The 18,275-nt window shown below is 33.0% G+C and overlaps 1 protein-coding gene across 1 annotated transcript; it reads left to right on the forward strand.

Annotated features, from left to right (window-relative positions):
• Nucleotides 1-4,450: 4,450 nt before the first annotated feature.
• On the forward strand, nucleotides 4,451-6,989 carry LOC107921821 (probable trehalose-phosphate phosphatase D). Its single transcript, XM_016851662.1, has 12 exons — nucleotides 4,451-4,520; nucleotides 4,614-4,868; nucleotides 4,957-5,097; nucleotides 5,174-5,245; nucleotides 5,326-5,418; nucleotides 5,535-5,591; nucleotides 5,683-5,784; nucleotides 5,856-5,933; nucleotides 6,016-6,085; nucleotides 6,366-6,436; nucleotides 6,530-6,622; nucleotides 6,728-6,989. The coding sequence occupies exons 2-12, from the start codon at nucleotides 4,653-4,655 to the stop codon at nucleotides 6,794-6,796; spliced, it is 1,062 nt and encodes a 353-aa protein (XP_016707151.1). The 5' UTR covers nucleotides 4,451-4,520; nucleotides 4,614-4,652; the 3' UTR covers nucleotides 6,797-6,989.
• Nucleotides 6,990-18,275: the final 11,286 nt, after the last annotated feature.

The following is an 18,275-nucleotide window of genomic DNA, read 5'->3' on the forward strand; positions in this document are numbered from 1 at the left end:
GTTACAGTCACAACTTGTGTAAGCATTTTTCCCGAGTATCTGATGTTAGTTCATTTGATTCAACGAGTGGTAAAGGCTTAAACTAATGTATATATATATATATGAAATGTTATATAATCTTGACATGTGAAATGTAAAATGTTGGTATGAACAGTTATGCTTATTGGATATGTGATGAATGAAATGTATACTTAGTATGTTTACATATAAATGTTCCATGACATGTTGGGATTATATGAATTATTGTTGATCTCATTAACCTTATGAGATTTGTGGTGTATAGGAAAGAAATGTGCTTATGAGCTAATTAATAAATCTATGCATGAATGGTTTGAATAAATACTTATTTGGTAAGTTACATTTTAAGTTATACGAGCTTACTAAGCATTGATTCCTTATGTCTGCTGCATTTCATTCTTTGTAAATCATCAGAAAAGGTCGGTTGGAAATTTAAGTTGGAGCACACGCTATCCGTTCTTCAAATCAGTAGGTTTTGATAATTTTGAAGTTGGTTATAAATGGCATGTACTAAAAGCCTTTAAGTTCTTTGTTTATAATAATGTTGTGTATAACCTTAGTTAAGAAAGATTTGTAGTTGTGTATATATTTGGTATTTTGGTTCTTATATGTCTTTATGTTTATATATGTGAATGGAATGAATGAATTGGTATGTTTGACATGTTTATAAGGTAATAGCTTGTGATCATTGAACGTGAATTTAGTTTGGTATTTGAATTGTGGTGCTAATGAGGGCATATTGGGTAAACACTTAGGTTGAATGTTTTGGTATGTTTTAGGCATGTTTGAATGTATTTTGAAGGTGTGGAATTGGTTTGGCTTTGTACCTAAGAAATGAGTTTTATTTGGGTTGTTTTAGAAGTCATTTTAGGTGTACACAACCTAGGAAACAGGTTGTCACACGGCCATGTGCCACATACGGTCACTCCACACAGCCATACGACCTATTTAATTTTGGTGCAGGTTTTTTTCACACGGCCATAGGTTGTTACATGACCTGGCGACACGACCGTGTGACCCTTTTTTCGAATTGTACATGGTCTGAGAACACGGGCGTATGGAGTAGCCACACAGCCGCGTGACCCTTGTTTTACACTTTTTACTCAAAATTTCGTAAAAGTTTGAAATTAGTCTAGAATTTATCCCAACTTGTTTTAAATGTTTCATAGGCTCGATTTAAGGCATTTTTCATATTTATGCTATGAATGTTAATATATTATGAATATTTGATGTTTAAATTTAAATTCGAATAGTAGAAGCCTGTTGTTGAATTTGTTATCTGTCGTAATACTCCGTAACCCTAATTCGACGACGGAGACAGGTTAGGGATGTTACAAAACTCAAACCTATCTTTGGAAATGTAGGTTAGAAGCACTCTACAAATTGATCATACATGTGTTGGCAAGGATCATAGTTGGTGAGTTGCCGTTCATGGGCAAGGTTGTGATTGGCGAGGTGAAGCTGGCGAAGCCCATTACGGCAAGGTACACATAGCAAAACTATATTGCTTTTCTCTTGTATGTACCTAGAGTTTTTTTCGTCAAAAGTAGCACACTTAAACTATCAATTTTGTCTCATCTTACTCCCAAAAAATGATACCAGCCAATAAAAATGTGACACATTTGAATTTAATACACTTTTTAAGTAAAATGAGATAAAATTAATAATTTTGATACCACCTTTTACTAGAAATTGAAGTACCTAGATACCGATATAATATAAGGGTCAATTTTATATTAAAAGAATCTAAAATAATAAAAATCGAAGAAGTCTAATCTATCCGTTTAACAAAGGAGGGTATAAAAGTTGTAGATGTCAGCTTTCAAATCAACACGAAAATCCTCTAAACCTTCACGGGTTGATGAAAATAAAAGTTTTAACAAATGTTTATGCATTCATAAAGCTAAAAGGTGAGATCCCATTAAACAATAATGAGTAAATGAAATTTATTTAGCAAAATCCTTCTGAAAGTTAATGAGCTTTTATTACCGACCATTTTAAATAAACAAGCTGAGTCATTAAAACGTAATATAGACAAATTAGAAAAAGGGGGCGGTGGTGGAGGAAAATTATAATGCCATTTTTTTCTCCATTTTTTTTATTTCTAGTAAATTCGGTAATTTGTATATTTATTATTTTTAATGATTATATAAATATAAAAAATTAGAAAAAAATGCAATTTTTTTAAAAAAAAACCCACTTTTAGCTTACGGTACTACTTATTATTATATTATTTTAAAATCGTGTGATGCTTGAGATAATTGTACTTAATAATTAAATTTTATTAAATTAATTCATATAATTTTTAATATTTTAAAATAATATTAAAACATAATAATCAGTAAATTAAATTTTTTAAAAAAAACACATATAGAAATTCAATTTCTTAAATCTTTTTCATAAAGATTGAATATAAATTCTTTTAAGGAAAAAGCAAAAGAAAGAGTGCTTCCCTTTGCTGGTTGGATTAATCCTTTAGGTGATTTCTTGGACTTCTCTTGCCTTTTAATTAGAATTGACTTCTCAATTTTCTTAACTCTCACTTTACTGTAACTTGTTTTTTTTTAAATGGTCTAATCATGAAATAATGTTCACAATGATATTCAAATTGATGATTATGGACTATGCTGTGCTAATTTGGTAGGCCGCCAATCATGCATATCGATTTCATCATCGGTGAATAATTGTATTTAAAAAATAATTTTTTTTAGAAAATAATTGTATTTAGAAAATAAAAGAAAAGAAGTCTTTGTTAAAATTTGAATACTTAAAATGGTGAAAATTGATTCAATTCTATAGCTAAAAGATTAGTTTTTTTTTTTACAATTTTATATTCATTTTTAATTCAGAAATAAATAGTCCCTATATATTTTTAATTACTTAGGGAAAATAATTATCTTTTTTTTTTGCCTTTTTTATTTATAAAATCTTACTTTTTTATGAAATTTACATAAACATTTTAAGCTTTATTATCTTAGTACATGATATATAGCTTCAATTAATTACTTGAAAATTATTATATTTAATTATTTAACTAATAAATATTAAAATATAGTTTGTAAATTTAACTTTTATGTATATATATATTAAAAACTATATTTATTTTCAGATATTACATGTAAGTTAAATTGAAATTTAACTAATGCTCTAAGTAAATTGTTAGCTATATTATTTTATTTTTACTTTCTCTGTCACAATGTTTCTGAAATGTTACAATTTTTTAATAAATAAATAATATATTTTAGTTACGGGAGAGATCTACTCACATCGATTCAGTTTTACTCTTTTTCATATTTTTTATTAATATTTTAATGATTTATCCATTACAATTATCAATATATATATAAACTTTTTAATCGATCTGATATCTCTATCATACCAATATAATATTTATGGCACAGTTTATTATTTTTTCATATAAAACAAATAGTATCAGTTTTCACATCAATAATTTATGTGAATGAAATATATAGTAATAGTTAAATTATTAAAATATTAATTATATAAATTTTACACTATATAAATAAATAATTATCTTTTAATTAATATATCCAACTAATAATATTATACTCTCCCGCCACTTCATTTTTCTGCCAAGCCTCAATACAACTCAAACTATTCAAATTACACCGTTGGACTCCCTAAGTGGTCCTTAATCAAAGGACCTTTTTTTGTTGAATATTTAATTAAAGGAAATTCCATTCACCCTTCACGAGTTTTTTTAATTAAGACATAACTACTGCGACGAATAATAAAGGAAGAATCAAGTAAAAATGAAATTAATTCATAAAAAACTAGACATAACCCACACAAGGTATACACATAATGTGAAACAAAAATACACATTACAAAATAAAAGGTGGAACAATAACTTTTTAAGGTAGATTTGAATGGACAGTACGTTTACTTGTGATTAGTGTATAAATAACGATGACGATGAAATTAAATATTATAACAATACTATAGCGTGTGAAATAAAAAATAAGTTAAACACACGACACCGTATCCCATCACTTTTATCATATAAAATCTCAAGCTAAATGTATCAAAACAAATAAAAAGAATCCCACTTCAAAAGGAAATTAAGAAAAAAAAACCCAAGCCTTGAAATGGAACACGACTCTGCAATCCTTAAATCCTGGTTGTCAATGTGTAAAGAGTTTGGTAACTTAGTTTATTCCGAACTTAACAATAATGAGTTTCAAGTGCATTTTATATCATTTGTCAACACAATAACTTACTGTAAATTAAAAAATAAAAAGTACTTTATTTTTTCAATCAAGGGTGAGAAATATTTCATGCAATCAGATTAGTGGTCCCTGGAGAGAGAGTCGAAAAGTACAGGTGGCATGGAAAGTTATGGGTGTTTGGTTCTTGGTGCTGTGAAACCAAGTTTATAAATTGACTCCAAAATCCCAGTTCCTTTTGTGCCTTGTTCATCACCTTTGCTTTCATTGCCATCGTCTCTGTTCTTTCTTTTTTCTACACTCTGTTTGGTACAGGTATCCCAGTCTTCGTGGCATTGAATATTTGATTTTAATGTTTTTTGGTTATCTGTGATTAAAGTTTTGGTTTTGGGTTTTCAAATTATACAGGGGATAAAAGGGAAGAGTAAGAAAAAGAAATCTATAGGAATGACTAATCAACAAAATGTGGTGGCTGTTGACGTGAAATCGCTTGGTTTAAGAAACTTATTACCACCAGTGACCAAATCCTTATCACCAACAGAACTTAAGATGTTATTCATGAAGAGGTTTGAAGCTGAAAAAGGAGATAACAAAATCAATGGTTTGGTAGATTCCATGAGAGCTTCTTCACCTACCCGTATCAAGTCTTCTTCTCCTTCCATTGTGGGTTCCATTCCTCCCTTCTTCACTTGGATTACCATTGGCGAACCCTTGTGTTTATATATATATATATATTGTTGAATGAAAACAGGTCCATCATCCTTCAGCTTTGAGTATGTTAGAGCAAATAGTGGGTGCTTCCAAAGGAAAACAGATTGTGATGTTTTTGGATTACGACGGCACACTTTCACCTATTGTTGAAGACCCGGATCAAGCTTTCATGTCCACAGAGGTAAAACTAAAGTAACCACTATTGTTCATCACAGTTTGGTCTAAATCCTTGACAAAACTTGTTTGTCTCCGATCAGATGAGAGCAGCTGTAAGGGATGTTGCTAGATATTTTCCAACAGCAATAGTGACCGGAAGGTGCCGAGACAAGGTACATTTTTTTTCCTTCAGAAACGTACTACCATTATAATGGAGCAGGCTGATTGATTTTTTCATGGTGGGATTCAACAGGTTTACAGCTTTGTAAAATTGCCTGGCCTTTACTATGCGGGTAGCCATGGTATGGACATCAAGGGACCATCTAAAAGATGCAAAAACAAGAAAGTAAGAAGATCAGTGTTGTACTTTTTTGCAATTACATTTGCTTCTTCGTTGTTTCCTTGTGTGTGTGTGTGTGGTTCTAATTTTCTCTTCTACTGTCAACTTTTGTATTTTTTCAGAGTAACCCGGGAATTCTTTTCCAACCTGCCAGTGAATTCTTGCCCATGATTGATGAGGTCTGTTGATTATGGAATTGACATGAAATTTGGGGTTAACAAGGAAAGCGACAATGCATCTCGATTCATTTGTTTGGGGTTAAATTTGCAGGTTTATAAAGCATTGGTAGAGAGAACAAAATCGATTGGGGGAGCCAAGGTGGAAAATAACAAGTTTTGTGTCTCCGTACACTTTCGACGTGTTGATGAAAAGGTACCCACTCTTTTTCTTTTATGGTACAGTGACGTTTCAAACGCTAATAATCTCTTACTGTTTTTGTGCAGAGTTGGGGTGCCTTGGCTGAACAAGTTAGATCAGTACTCAACCAGTACCCTAAGCTTAAACTAACTCAAGGGAGGAAGGTACATATATCTTTCATATCATTTCATAAAATATAAAGCTTGTAGAATTAAATTACTAATCTTAATGATTCCATTCAAACAGGTATTGGAGATTCGCCCAACCATCAAGTGGGACAAAGGAAGAGCCCTTGAATTCTTATTGGCGGCACTAGGTTCTTTTAATTTTCTCCTTTTTCTTTTTTCTTGCTACATAACTAACCTCGTTAGATTTTGAGCCGACAATTAATAAAAAATGTTATCAATATTCAAATGAATAATTAATTGTCGGTCTATATAATCTGAGAGTGTTAATCAAATATAAAGAAAAAGTACCCACTTAACTTACCATTTTTACATTTAAATACCAATTAAACAAAAAAAATAGTTTAAATATCATATTTTATTACCATAATATAGTAGTAATTTTAGCTTTGTTCATTTTGATGTGTATAGGATATGGCAATTCAAATGATGTTTTACCCATCTACATTGGCGACGATCGAACTGATGAAGATGCATTTAAGGTATCTAATCATAATTAATTGTGATAAGCTTATGATTTCTATTAAAGAATGTGGGATTTTAAGTGAAATTAAACACACATTTTGTCTGACTAGGTTTTACGTGATAGAGGACAAGGGTTTGGGATTATTGTTTCCAAAGTACCCAAGGAAACAAATGCTTCATATACTCTCCAAGAACCATCTGAGGCATGATTCTTGATCTTCCCATGCAATTTTCCATTATTAACTTTGATCTATACCCTTTTTTTTGTTATTTTCGAACCTAATTTTGGACTTACTATAATTTTACAGGTTAAAGAGTTTTTGAGGCGTTTGGTGGATTGGAAAAAATATGCACAAGGAGGAGGAGCAGCACCCTAAGTTGCTTAGACATATACATAGACAAGAAATTTGAATACCACCCTCCTACGTGTTTGATTAAAGGGTGGAGGAATATGAATTAGTTAATTAATTATGTATCTTTCTCGTTTAGAGAGAGTTTCTAATTGTAATTAACTACCAATTTCTGAGGCTGTAATTGATTAAAATGAGAAGAATTAGAATAATTCCATAATTTTGAAACTTTTTTTTCATTGCTTTTGCTGCTTTATTAGCATACCCATTTGTTTTTGAGATATTCTTTTATATGTTTTGACCATAAAAAAGGGTAAATTATAAAAATAGTCACTTTTGTTTGCTTCAGATTATATTTTAGTCATTTATGTTTGAAATGTTACGTTTTAGTCACTTATGTTACCGTTTTGTTATGAAGTGATCAATCTACCATTAAGTTTCGTTATCTTCCTAACGGCAGTCCTACGTGGCAGTCCAAAAGAGTTTTAAAGCCAACTTAGATCTCCTACCTGACATTCCAAATTAAATTTATTTAATTAAAAACCTATTTTCATCCCAATAACTGGACATCTAAGTTGGCATTTAAAACCCATTTGGACTGCCACGTAGGACTGTCATTAGGGAGGTAACGGAGTTTAATGGTAGAGTGACCACTTCATAAAAAACGATAACGTAAATGACTAAAATGTAATATTTTAAACATAAATAACTAAAATGTAATTTGAGACAAAAAAAAGACTATTTTTATAGTTTACCCATATAAAATGATAAAAATATTATTCTCTCTATTCAAATTAATTTCTCACAGTTAATATTTGGTCACAATTTTGACCACTATTGTTTCTTGAAATATTTTTATTAATTAAAAACTTACAGAAACGTACATTACCAGCAGATTATGTTGTTATGCGCATGGCATGTGGGTTTGGATAAGTTACATTATTACCAAAGTTAATTATTTATTTCTTTAATATTGTTTTAGATTGGATATGAATAGAAAGAATACTGCAGAGTATGTTTCGCATTTCAAAAGATGATGAGGAAGAGCCAACGTCTCAATATTTCGATGACACTACACACCATGTCCTAATGAGAAGAACCCATCGTCTTGACGAGTTGAACGCGACATTACGATGTGGCGATGTGTTCCCCACTTAATCGAGTTTCTTCTCTCAGTCTAACTCTGATTATTCTAAAGATATTTTAGTCATATTTATACACAAAATTCAGCTTATAAATAAGTCTCTTAGCAACCCAAGATAGTTAAGAATAATAACAAAAATTAAGAGAGTTGGTGGGAATTTCGAAAAAATTTTGTATTTCAAGTTCAAGATTTCTTTACCCGTGATTTTTTATCCTGTTCGGAAGAATTTTTCCACATAAATATTTGTGTCCAATTTTTTTTTTCGTTTGTGTTCGTTGCATAATTCGGGTTCGACTCAACAAATGCAATCATATTGGTTGATGTTAAACATGAATAAAAACAAAAGAGTTGTGGTAAAAGAAGAATGTAGAAACAAGTGACAAGGATATGGAGGCTTAGGGTGAAAGTGAAAATGATAGTGATGAAGATGATACTAATAACTTAGACTAGTGACAGTGGTGACGATACTCGTGATTTCACAAGATCTACAAAATTATATCAGACAAATGAGATATGATGCATAAAGTCAATGAACTTCAGCGAAAAACTGTTGACTTGTGATTATGATCAAGGAAAAGGATGATATTGTTGTTGTACCAGAGTTGAATTGTATGAAAGCAATTCTCAATAAACTTGGAACACCATGTGAGAAGTTTATTACTCTCTTTAAGAGTTCATCATTTTCACCTTCATTTTCAGCTTAAATTGACGTTGTTGTTAAGTAAATTTAAGAATAGTGAAAGAAGTTTGCGATGCTGAATGCTATATGTCATGATGATTGGGTCGATTCACTTTTAAAAATGATTGAGGGGTAACTTACGGAAATTGATGAAGATGTCGCATTAGTCTACGTGATAATCATGTGTGATCTTCCCATTAATCATTTCACAGAACTTATTAAAAATCATATTCAATTGGAAAAACAAAGGAAGAAGAGGGAGAAAATAGTTATTGTTGATTTTGATAATTTCACTCTTTCAATTAACTTCCCTTTCTATTTTCATTTTAATTCTTAGATTTCTTTGCCAAGCTTCCACGTAACAAATAATGTCAATTGTACTGAGGATCTCCATTGGGCATTCAGCAATTTAGAAGCATTCATATGATTCACCATCTCTAAACCTTTAGCATTTTAGTTTCTAGCAATTGTAATGATTTTGCAATCTCTAAATTTAAATTCTATAATCATCAAACACATATATAAATAAATGGTTACTATTTAATTTAATCGAATTTATAATTACTTCTTTATTATAAATTAATTTATTTCTGCAAATTGACCCTATAATATCGTATTATATAACTCTAAAAGACCTTTTCTTCAAACGGCAAATTAACAATATGAATAATAATAAATTTAGATTCTAACGTTTATCTCTTTTGTCACTTTGAACTTCATTCTATTTTTTCTGGATCATTTTAGTCCTCAATCTTCAAATTCAGTTAAATTATTTTGTTTTTCACGACAAAGTTGATTGGATTGTAAAAGTTTTAATGACACTAACATGGCAACTCGAGTGACAGCCTGCGTGTACTTTATAAAATTTCAACAAAAAAAATAAAAAATCATCCATATTAGCAATGAAGTACATATAGACCGTCATGCAACCTGCCACATAAGTGGCATCAAAATTTTAATACTTCAATTAATTTTTTCTATCTAGAACAAAACAATTTAACTAATTTAAAAAATGAGGGACCAAAATGATAACAACCCAAACAATAATAAACATTAGAACTAAATTTGCATCTTTCTATGTACACTAATACCGTATAATTTGGTGATGGACCATATATGTAAGTGATGCTTAAAGCTAAATTAAACGAAAAAGTTTTAATCATAATATAACGGGAGTCGGTTACAAGAAGTACTATATATAAAATCATACTCTACATTAATAATTAATCCTTCAATCATTCCTACACATCCCAATTCTTTTTTAAATACTTCTAATAGAGATTCCTATCATTATTCAAACTCCAATTATTTCTTCCCTTCATTCTTTTTATATCCTTTAATATTATTTTTTTTTGGTTAAAATATACTTTTAAGTACCTATTTTTTTTTTGTATATTTAGAATTTAATTTTTTTCATTTTTTATTTAAAAAATTAAATCTAATTGGTAATATTGTTAAATTTTTCTTGTCAAATTCAGTTTCATTGCAATGCCATTTTTTTAGCTACATGATTTTCAAGTGAATTTTTATTCTTATTTCAAAATGTCACCCACATTGTTAACAATTGAACTTAAATTTTGATATCTGAAAAATAGAAGAACTAATTTTTTGAAAATAAAAATACAATAATTAAATTACAAAGAATACAAGACTTCTAACATCATTTAAACTATTCTTTTTATCTTTTTATTTATTTAACTTTTAAAACTTTTGATTCAGATTCTATGCGGTCCAACAATCATAACTTTCTTTTTCACCTATTATTTATCTATATTATAAAGATTTCATGGGTACCTACAAGATTCACGGACTTTGATTTTTCCCACGCAATTCGTGTGGCCCTAGGTAGTTTCTTCGCTCTAAAAACGCCTAAGTCAACCTAACTCCCAACAATTGAGGATTCAACAAAATTCCTCTAAGGTACCCACGAATAACAAGCAGAAGAACGAAAAGTGAAAGAACTCGAAAGATGAACAAAGCCACAGAAAAACAAGAACATTAGAGAGAAAGTTTTGAGTGAATGCTCTCAAGAATGCTCTCAAGACTTCTATTACTCACTGAATGAATTACAACGAGGGGGAAAGGCTTCTATTTATAGTTTAGCCTCCCCAAAATCAATGGTACAGATTAAAGTACATCAATGCCTAAGATTAAAAGCTATCTACAAATCAAATCTCTAAGATTACATAATCGTATCTTCTAAAGATTACATATCTTTGTAGATCATGTTCCATATTTGCCAAGCTTTATAGATGGACCTTCAATCTCTCCAAGCAACGGGCCAGTCCGGTTGGGCCAAATGACCTCTTTTGAACATGATGGATCACACAAGTACACCATGGTTGCGGCCACCTATCCGGAACCCATGACATTCTCCCCACATATTTCTAACGATGCCCTCATTACGTGCTCCTCATGGAACCGGTCTATCTTTCCTTGGAACTGCCACAATGCCTCGGCAGGTTCCTAACTCACCTCAATATCAGGAAGTCCCTTCCATTGAACTAAGTATTCACGCCGCGATCGATACTACTTTCATCTGATCACACGGTTTGCCTCGTTGCTTTCAAATTCAGGATCGTAAGAGACCTTTACCCCTATTGGTGCTTGTTCAGACTTGCCTCGATTTGGATCCTCTTGATCCTCATGGAATGGCTTAAGCATGCTCACATAAAACACTGGGTGGACTTTGAGTTTTGCTGGCAACTCAAGCTTGTAGGCCACCTTGCCTACTCTCTTTACAACTCGAAAGGGTCCCTTATACCGTCATACAAGCCCCTTGTGCAAACCATTATGTTGCAAAATTAAGTGTAGTTTAGTAAGGACTAAATCACCAACTTGAAATTGCACATCCATTCAATTCTGATCACCCCACTTCTTGTTGCGCTTACTTGCCTTGTGTAGACAAGCTCTAGCCAAGCTATTTTTCTCTTGCCAATCCTTTGCAAATCAATAAACTATTAGATTCGGTCATGTATAACGGGTCACAACAGCATTGAGTGTAAGTGGTTGCTGGCCCATCACTGTCTCGAACAGACTTTGATTCATGGTTCCACTTCGCTGCAAGTTGTATGAAAATTGGGCCACATCCAACAACTTTGGCCAGTACCTTTGTATGGCACTCACATAGTGTCGAAGATATGTCTCTAACAATGCATTCACTCGTTCGGTTTACCCATCGGTTTACAGATACATGCTAGTGGAAAAGTTCAAGTCTGATCCCATCGACTTGAACAACTTCGTCCAGAACTGGCCCGTGAATTGCCCATCTCGACCACAGATGATAGACAATGGTACTCCCTAATATTTCATACGTGTCTAAGGAACAAACGAGCTATCTCATCAGTAGGGCGCTCCTTGGTAGTTGTGTTGCATACTTCAAAAACCTATTCACCGCAACAAAAATACTAGCAAACCCATCAGAATTAGGTAAGCCAACAACAAAATCCATGGATACACTCTCCCATGGTCTTTCAAGAATGGGCAAGGGTTGTAGCAAACCGGTCGGAGTCATTAACTCAACCTTATCTTGTTAACATACTAGACAAGTTTAAACATAGGTTTCCACATCATCATCCATGTGAGGCCAATAGTAACAATCCTCCAAATGAGCCAAAATCTCTTCGTTTTCCCCTCCTTGGCAAACTCAATTAAGTTTTTAACTGTGGGATCATGGGACAATCCCTCTCGAATGTGCTCCTGTAAGGAACCATCAGGTTGGCTAATTGTCGCAAACTCCATCTTTCGGCTAAGTGCATCAGCCACAGTGTTGGCACTCCACGACTTATACTCTATCGTGAAATCAAACTCTGCTAGAAAAACCTGCCAACGAGCCTGTTTGGGAGACAACTTTTTCCAAGTTAAAAAATAATTGTTGGCAATATTATCGGTAAAGACCACGAACCTGGGACCCAGTAAATAATGTATCAATGTGCACAAACAATGTACCACAACGATCATCTCTTTTTTCTTAGATTGTGTACATCCACTTTGTCTCATTAAGCTTTCGATTTTCCAAAGCAATTGGATGTCTATCTTGCATCAATACTGCCCCAATGGCATAATCTGATGCATTTGCACGTACCTCATATAACTTTGAATAATCTGGCAAAGCAAATACGGGCTCCCTCGTTATCACTTACTTTAATTGGTTAAAGGCCTTATCATATTGAGGACCCCAATCTCATACCTTACCCTTTTTCAACATGTCTGTCAAGGGTACGGTAATTTTGGAGTAGTCTTCGATAAAGTGTTGATAGTAATTCGTCAACCTAATGAAAGATCTCAACTCCATCACCTTGGTTGGTGGCTCTCACTCAATAATGACCTGAATTTTGCTTTCATTCATCTAGATCTTGCCACCTCCCACAATGTGGCCTAGAAATGGTACATTTCATTGGGCAAATAAGCACTTCTCCTCTTTGACAAATAACTCATTTCCCTCAAAGTTTGGAACACCACCCTCAAATATTCCACATGCTCATTGAGCCACTTACGCATCACACAAGTTGTATTTAGGTCACCCCCATCGACTATTCGAGCTTGATGGTACCCTGATCTCAATTCCAACTTGGTGAACCATATTGCACTACCAAGCTGATCAAACAAGTCCAAAATAAGGGGAATAGGGTACATGTTCTTCACAATGATCTTGTTTAAGGCCGATACTAAATGCACATCCTCAACAACCCATCATATTTCTTTTGTAACAATATTGGCACACCGAACTGAAATTTAGATAGCCTAATAAATCTCGCATCTAAAAACTCATTCAACTATTTCTGTAACTCTTCTAATTTTGGTGAAGACATATGATATGGGGCCCTTGTTGGCGGCTACATGTTGGGCACTAACTCAATCCTGTGGTCCACCTCTCTATTTGGTGGCAACTTCTTAGAAAACTTGGTAGGCATCACATATTGAAAATATTGCAAGAACTGGCCCATTTCCTTCAGGATCTCACCAATGGACTTAACAACTTCCTCAACCTTCAAGGTGGCCAAGTAGAAGATTTCTTCTTTTCATACTCCTTTAGTAAATTGGATTGCCGACAATATTTTTCCCTCCATACTTTCTTTCCTTATCATTATTACCATGCATTGATGGTTCGAATCTAAAATCACCATATAAATACCAGAAGGAAAAATAGACGCATTAACCCAGTTAAGGAAACTTAATCCAACCACAAAATTATAGTCATCAAGTGGTATTACCTTAATGGTCGCCTTACCAGTCCAATCACCAAGTTGGAGATCCACTTCCATTGCAACCCCCTTGATTGGAACACTTTCTGTTTCACCGTCTTGATCCAACCCAATTCATTTTGGATCTTGAGACCAAGTTTATGAGCAGTCTCTTCAGACATTCACAAATTAGACACATCTGTGTCGACAAATACATTCAATCCTTTACCAGCCACCATAATATCTACTAACATCAGTCCATGACTCGCTTATTTTTAATACCCCCTAGTATTGAAGCAAGATTATTGTTCGCCTTATCTACCTCTTCTTTTGCTCTCATAACAGAAAGTGCGACCTTCTGACAGTCATTGATCATATGTGGATTATCACAACGGAAATAACTTAAAGGTCCATTCTTCTTTTTATCCTAAGTCTTCTTACCATTGCCATTCTTAGCGGGCTTGTCTTTGTCTCCCCTATCATTTCCCTTTGGTTTGAAATTGGTCTTAGAAAGCTCAGGCTTCTCTTTCTTTCCACCCAGCTCAACAAACGATTCTGCTATGGTCATAGCTTTGGTAAGCTCTTAGACTTCTTAACGTTACAACTCTTGCTTCGTCAATAGTTTCAACCTATCCATAAGGAAAAGAACACCTCTTTCTCACCCATATCTGATATCTGAAGCATGAGTTCTCTAAACTTTCGCATATACTCTCTTACGGTGCCTTGTTGCGTAATCTGGTGCAACTTTGCCCGAGCTTCATCCTCAGCATACTCTAGATAAAATTATGTTTTGAACTCACTTTGAAACTCCTCCCAAGTCCCAATTTCAGTCCCACCACGTCTTACATTTGTCGACCTACGACGCCACCACAATAAAGCAACGTCAGTAAAATACAAAGCAGCATTAATTACCTTAGTGACATTGTCCATGATGCCTTTAGCATGAAAGTATTGCTTTAGTCCCCACAGAAAAATATCCACATCTTTCCCGAACCTTACTTCCTTTAACTCCTTAAGCTTGGGTACAACAGCAACTAACCCTCTATTGCCCAAAGCAGCCTTGTAGATTGTGAGTTCACCCTTGACCTCCGTAATCTCTTTTTTGAAGGTTGTCATCATAGCCTCGAGGGCATCTTCCCAACTGGTTAGCTTTTCGATAGAATCTATCACATACTTTCTGAGCTGCTCATTCATGGATTGCAACCCATCGGTGATCTCATCATCGACATCATCGATCCTCCCCTTAACGTCCACTATGGACTCCTCAAGAGTAATGACCCGTTCCTCCAAAATCGATAGTATGTCCCTCAAACGACTAACTTTTTTGGCCCTCCCACGAGTTTCTATTGGCTCATTATGCTCGCCAATTTCTTTTGACATCTTTCAACGGTGCCTTCGAACTTTAGCATGGATACCAACTATCATGGACTTAGATTTTTCCCACGTAATTCGTACGGCCTTAGACAGTTTCTTTGCTCCAAAAATACCTAAGTTAGCCTATCTCCCAACAATTGAGGATTCAACAAAATTCCTTTAAGGCACCTATGAAGAACAAGCGGAAGAACGAAAAGTGAAAGAACTCAAAAAATGAACAAAGCCATAGAAAAACAAGAACACTAGAGAGAAAGTTTTGAGTGAATGTTCTCAAGAATTCTATTACTCACTAAATGAATTACAATGATGGGGAGAGGCCTTTATTTATAATTGAGCATTCCCAAAATAAACGATACAGATTAAAGTACATCAATGGCTAAGATTAAAAGCTATCTACAAATCAAATCTCTAATATTACAGAATCATATCTTTTAAAAATTACATATCATATCTAAGATTACTTATCTTTGAAGATCACGTTCCATATTTGTCAAGCTTTATAGATAGGCCTTCAATCTCTCCAAGCATCAGGCCAGTCCAGTTGGGCCAAATGACCTCATTTGAACATGATGGATCACACAAGAGCGCCATGGTTGCGAGCTCCCATGCACAAACCATGACACAAGCATATGCTAAATAAGTAGGATCAATTTTGAAAATTTAAAGTGAGGCTTACTGATGAGAATTGAATGCCAAAACAAGAGAACAATAGACTATTGAAGAAAACTTTAAGAGAAAGACTTATTATAGAATGAAAAGATCGTTAAACTTGATGCAACTGTGAAGGAGTTAGTAGTTACACGATTCATTCTGGAAAGGCTAAGATCAAGAAGTTAAAGGTTGGATGAATTTCTTACCATGGAAGAAAAGAACCATGCAAAGGTGGATTGAGATATGTTGATAAAGGTGACACGATAATAAATCCTACAATTTTTTTCAAAGCCAAGGGAGTTAAAGCCAAATAATCCACGAAGCCAAAGATTATTCATACTAAGAGGGGTTATATGTTGGAAAATTGGGTTCGAAAAATGCAGTGGAAAATAGGTTTAAGGAAAATCATAGTTTTAATTTTTTGTCAAAAAAAAACTTGGTTGTATTATCTAAAGTAATAAACACTTAATCAAAATCCTACCTTTATAATTTGTCTAGGATGAATGCTTCAACCGAGTAGTCTTCTCTGTTATCATCAAGCTCACGTCTATCGAGTGTAGGTTTGCTTTGAATAAAAAAATTCACAAAATTACCAATAGGGCAATTTCATAATTTCTCTACACTTTTGGGGTCAAGTTGTAAATAACAAGAATATCTCTAAAAATTTTCTAAAATAATTTCTTTAGAGAATTTTCTCTCTACAAATTTTTTTAAATTCAAGTGTGTGAGAATAATGACCCATACTTTTTTTATATATAGGGAGAATTTAGAGAAAGTTCAACTAAGATTAGAATTAATCACATTAATATTCAATTAATAAAATATTATTTAGATAATTATTAAATTAAATTTAATATCTCATATTAATATTAAATTAATAAAATACTATCTAAATAAATATTTTATTTAATTTAATTTAATATTAAATTCATTAAAACAATATTATCTTTGGAAAAGTTATTTTGAAATCTAGTTACCGGTAGAGTTCCACTAAGAGTCTAATTTTTCCACTGCTTTACCACCGAAGAACCACCATCGCAGACTATCCACCGATCACTGGATCGTTGTCATCGCAACCACTGTGCCCGACAGTGCCATTGCTGGCACCGCTTCTCCCTAACACCTCAAACCGTCGTCGTTTTGCCCGAATGGGCTTGGCCGATTCAATTTGGGCTAGTGAGGCCCAGACCGGTCTTATCTAGCCATCAGCTAAACCGTCAATCCAATTTCATACACAAGGCCCAGTTCAACTAGTTTTTGGGTTTCGCTCTCAAGTTTTGGTTCTCGGGTCCAATTTTCAAGTTCAATTACCCATCAAGCCAATTGTCTAACTTGAAAATTAATTTCTAAAAATATCATATTTATTTTAATTAATTTGATTAATTTAATTTTACTTGATCAAAATTAATTTTCCCAAAAATTACTTAGATTTTTCAAATTAATTTTTCAAGAAAATTCTTTAATCAAATTCTCTAATTGAATAATTCACACGACAACCTAATATAATTCCACATCGAATAAATTGACTCAATTAAATTATTTCCAAACTCATAGAATTTTCTTCTCATTCAAATGCAGTTCAATCGAGCTTTTTTTGAGCTAGCAGAGGGACCAATCAGACATATACAATTAGACTCGAGCAATTGCAATTATGGCTAAAAGTATCATTCTGATAATTCACAATTTACTTAATCATTGAGTCAGTACACAAGAAGTACCATAATTGATAACTCTTTATTGTATGCTCTTTATGAAAGTAATTCATTCAATTGCTTTGTCCAATAACCTCACCATGTGTGTGGTACCCTAATATTATATCCTTGATTCCTTTGAGTTAAATTCTTTCATTCAATACAATCTTATTTTATCTCATTGCCATCATTATGTCTTCTTAATGATTAATATGATCACTGCCAACAAATGACTGTGGTAAATTACTCATTCGAGAACTAGCAACCCATGGTCACGTTCCATATTCATCAATCTTCATAATGTTAATGAAAGGATATCGTTAACTCTTTAATCGAGCTTTGAATTTCATTATTTTTGGTAAAGTCATGCTATAAACAAGTCATGTACCCAACATACAGACTATCGACTCGATCATCTTTAGAGCATAAGCCTCCACTTATATCAAAGCACATGAGTTGTCACTATTCAAAAATGTTAAAGGTTAAGTGCCATAGAACTTATGGGTATTTAATTAGAAAAAAATTTTGTTTAAGCGGGTTCTAGTATGATTATGAGAATCTTGTGAACTGATTGGTAAATAGTTAGAATTTAAGTTTAGTCTCATTACATTTAAACCATGAGTTTTATTTTAGTGGGAAACATAATGATTAAGGGTATTAATAATACTGACCAACTTGGGATTAAGGGAAATGGTAGTGGAAAGATTATATATGGGAGAATTATTTCATTCCAGTATTCATTTTTCTTTCTTCCATCTTTTCCTTTGGTTTGACCAGAAAGAGA

This window comes from Gossypium hirsutum, chromosome D01 (assembly GCF_007990345.1).
Source record: "Gossypium hirsutum isolate 1008001.06 chromosome D01, Gossypium_hirsutum_v2.1, whole genome shotgun sequence".
Classification (NCBI taxonomy): Eukaryota; Viridiplantae; Streptophyta; class Magnoliopsida; order Malvales; family Malvaceae; genus Gossypium; species Gossypium hirsutum.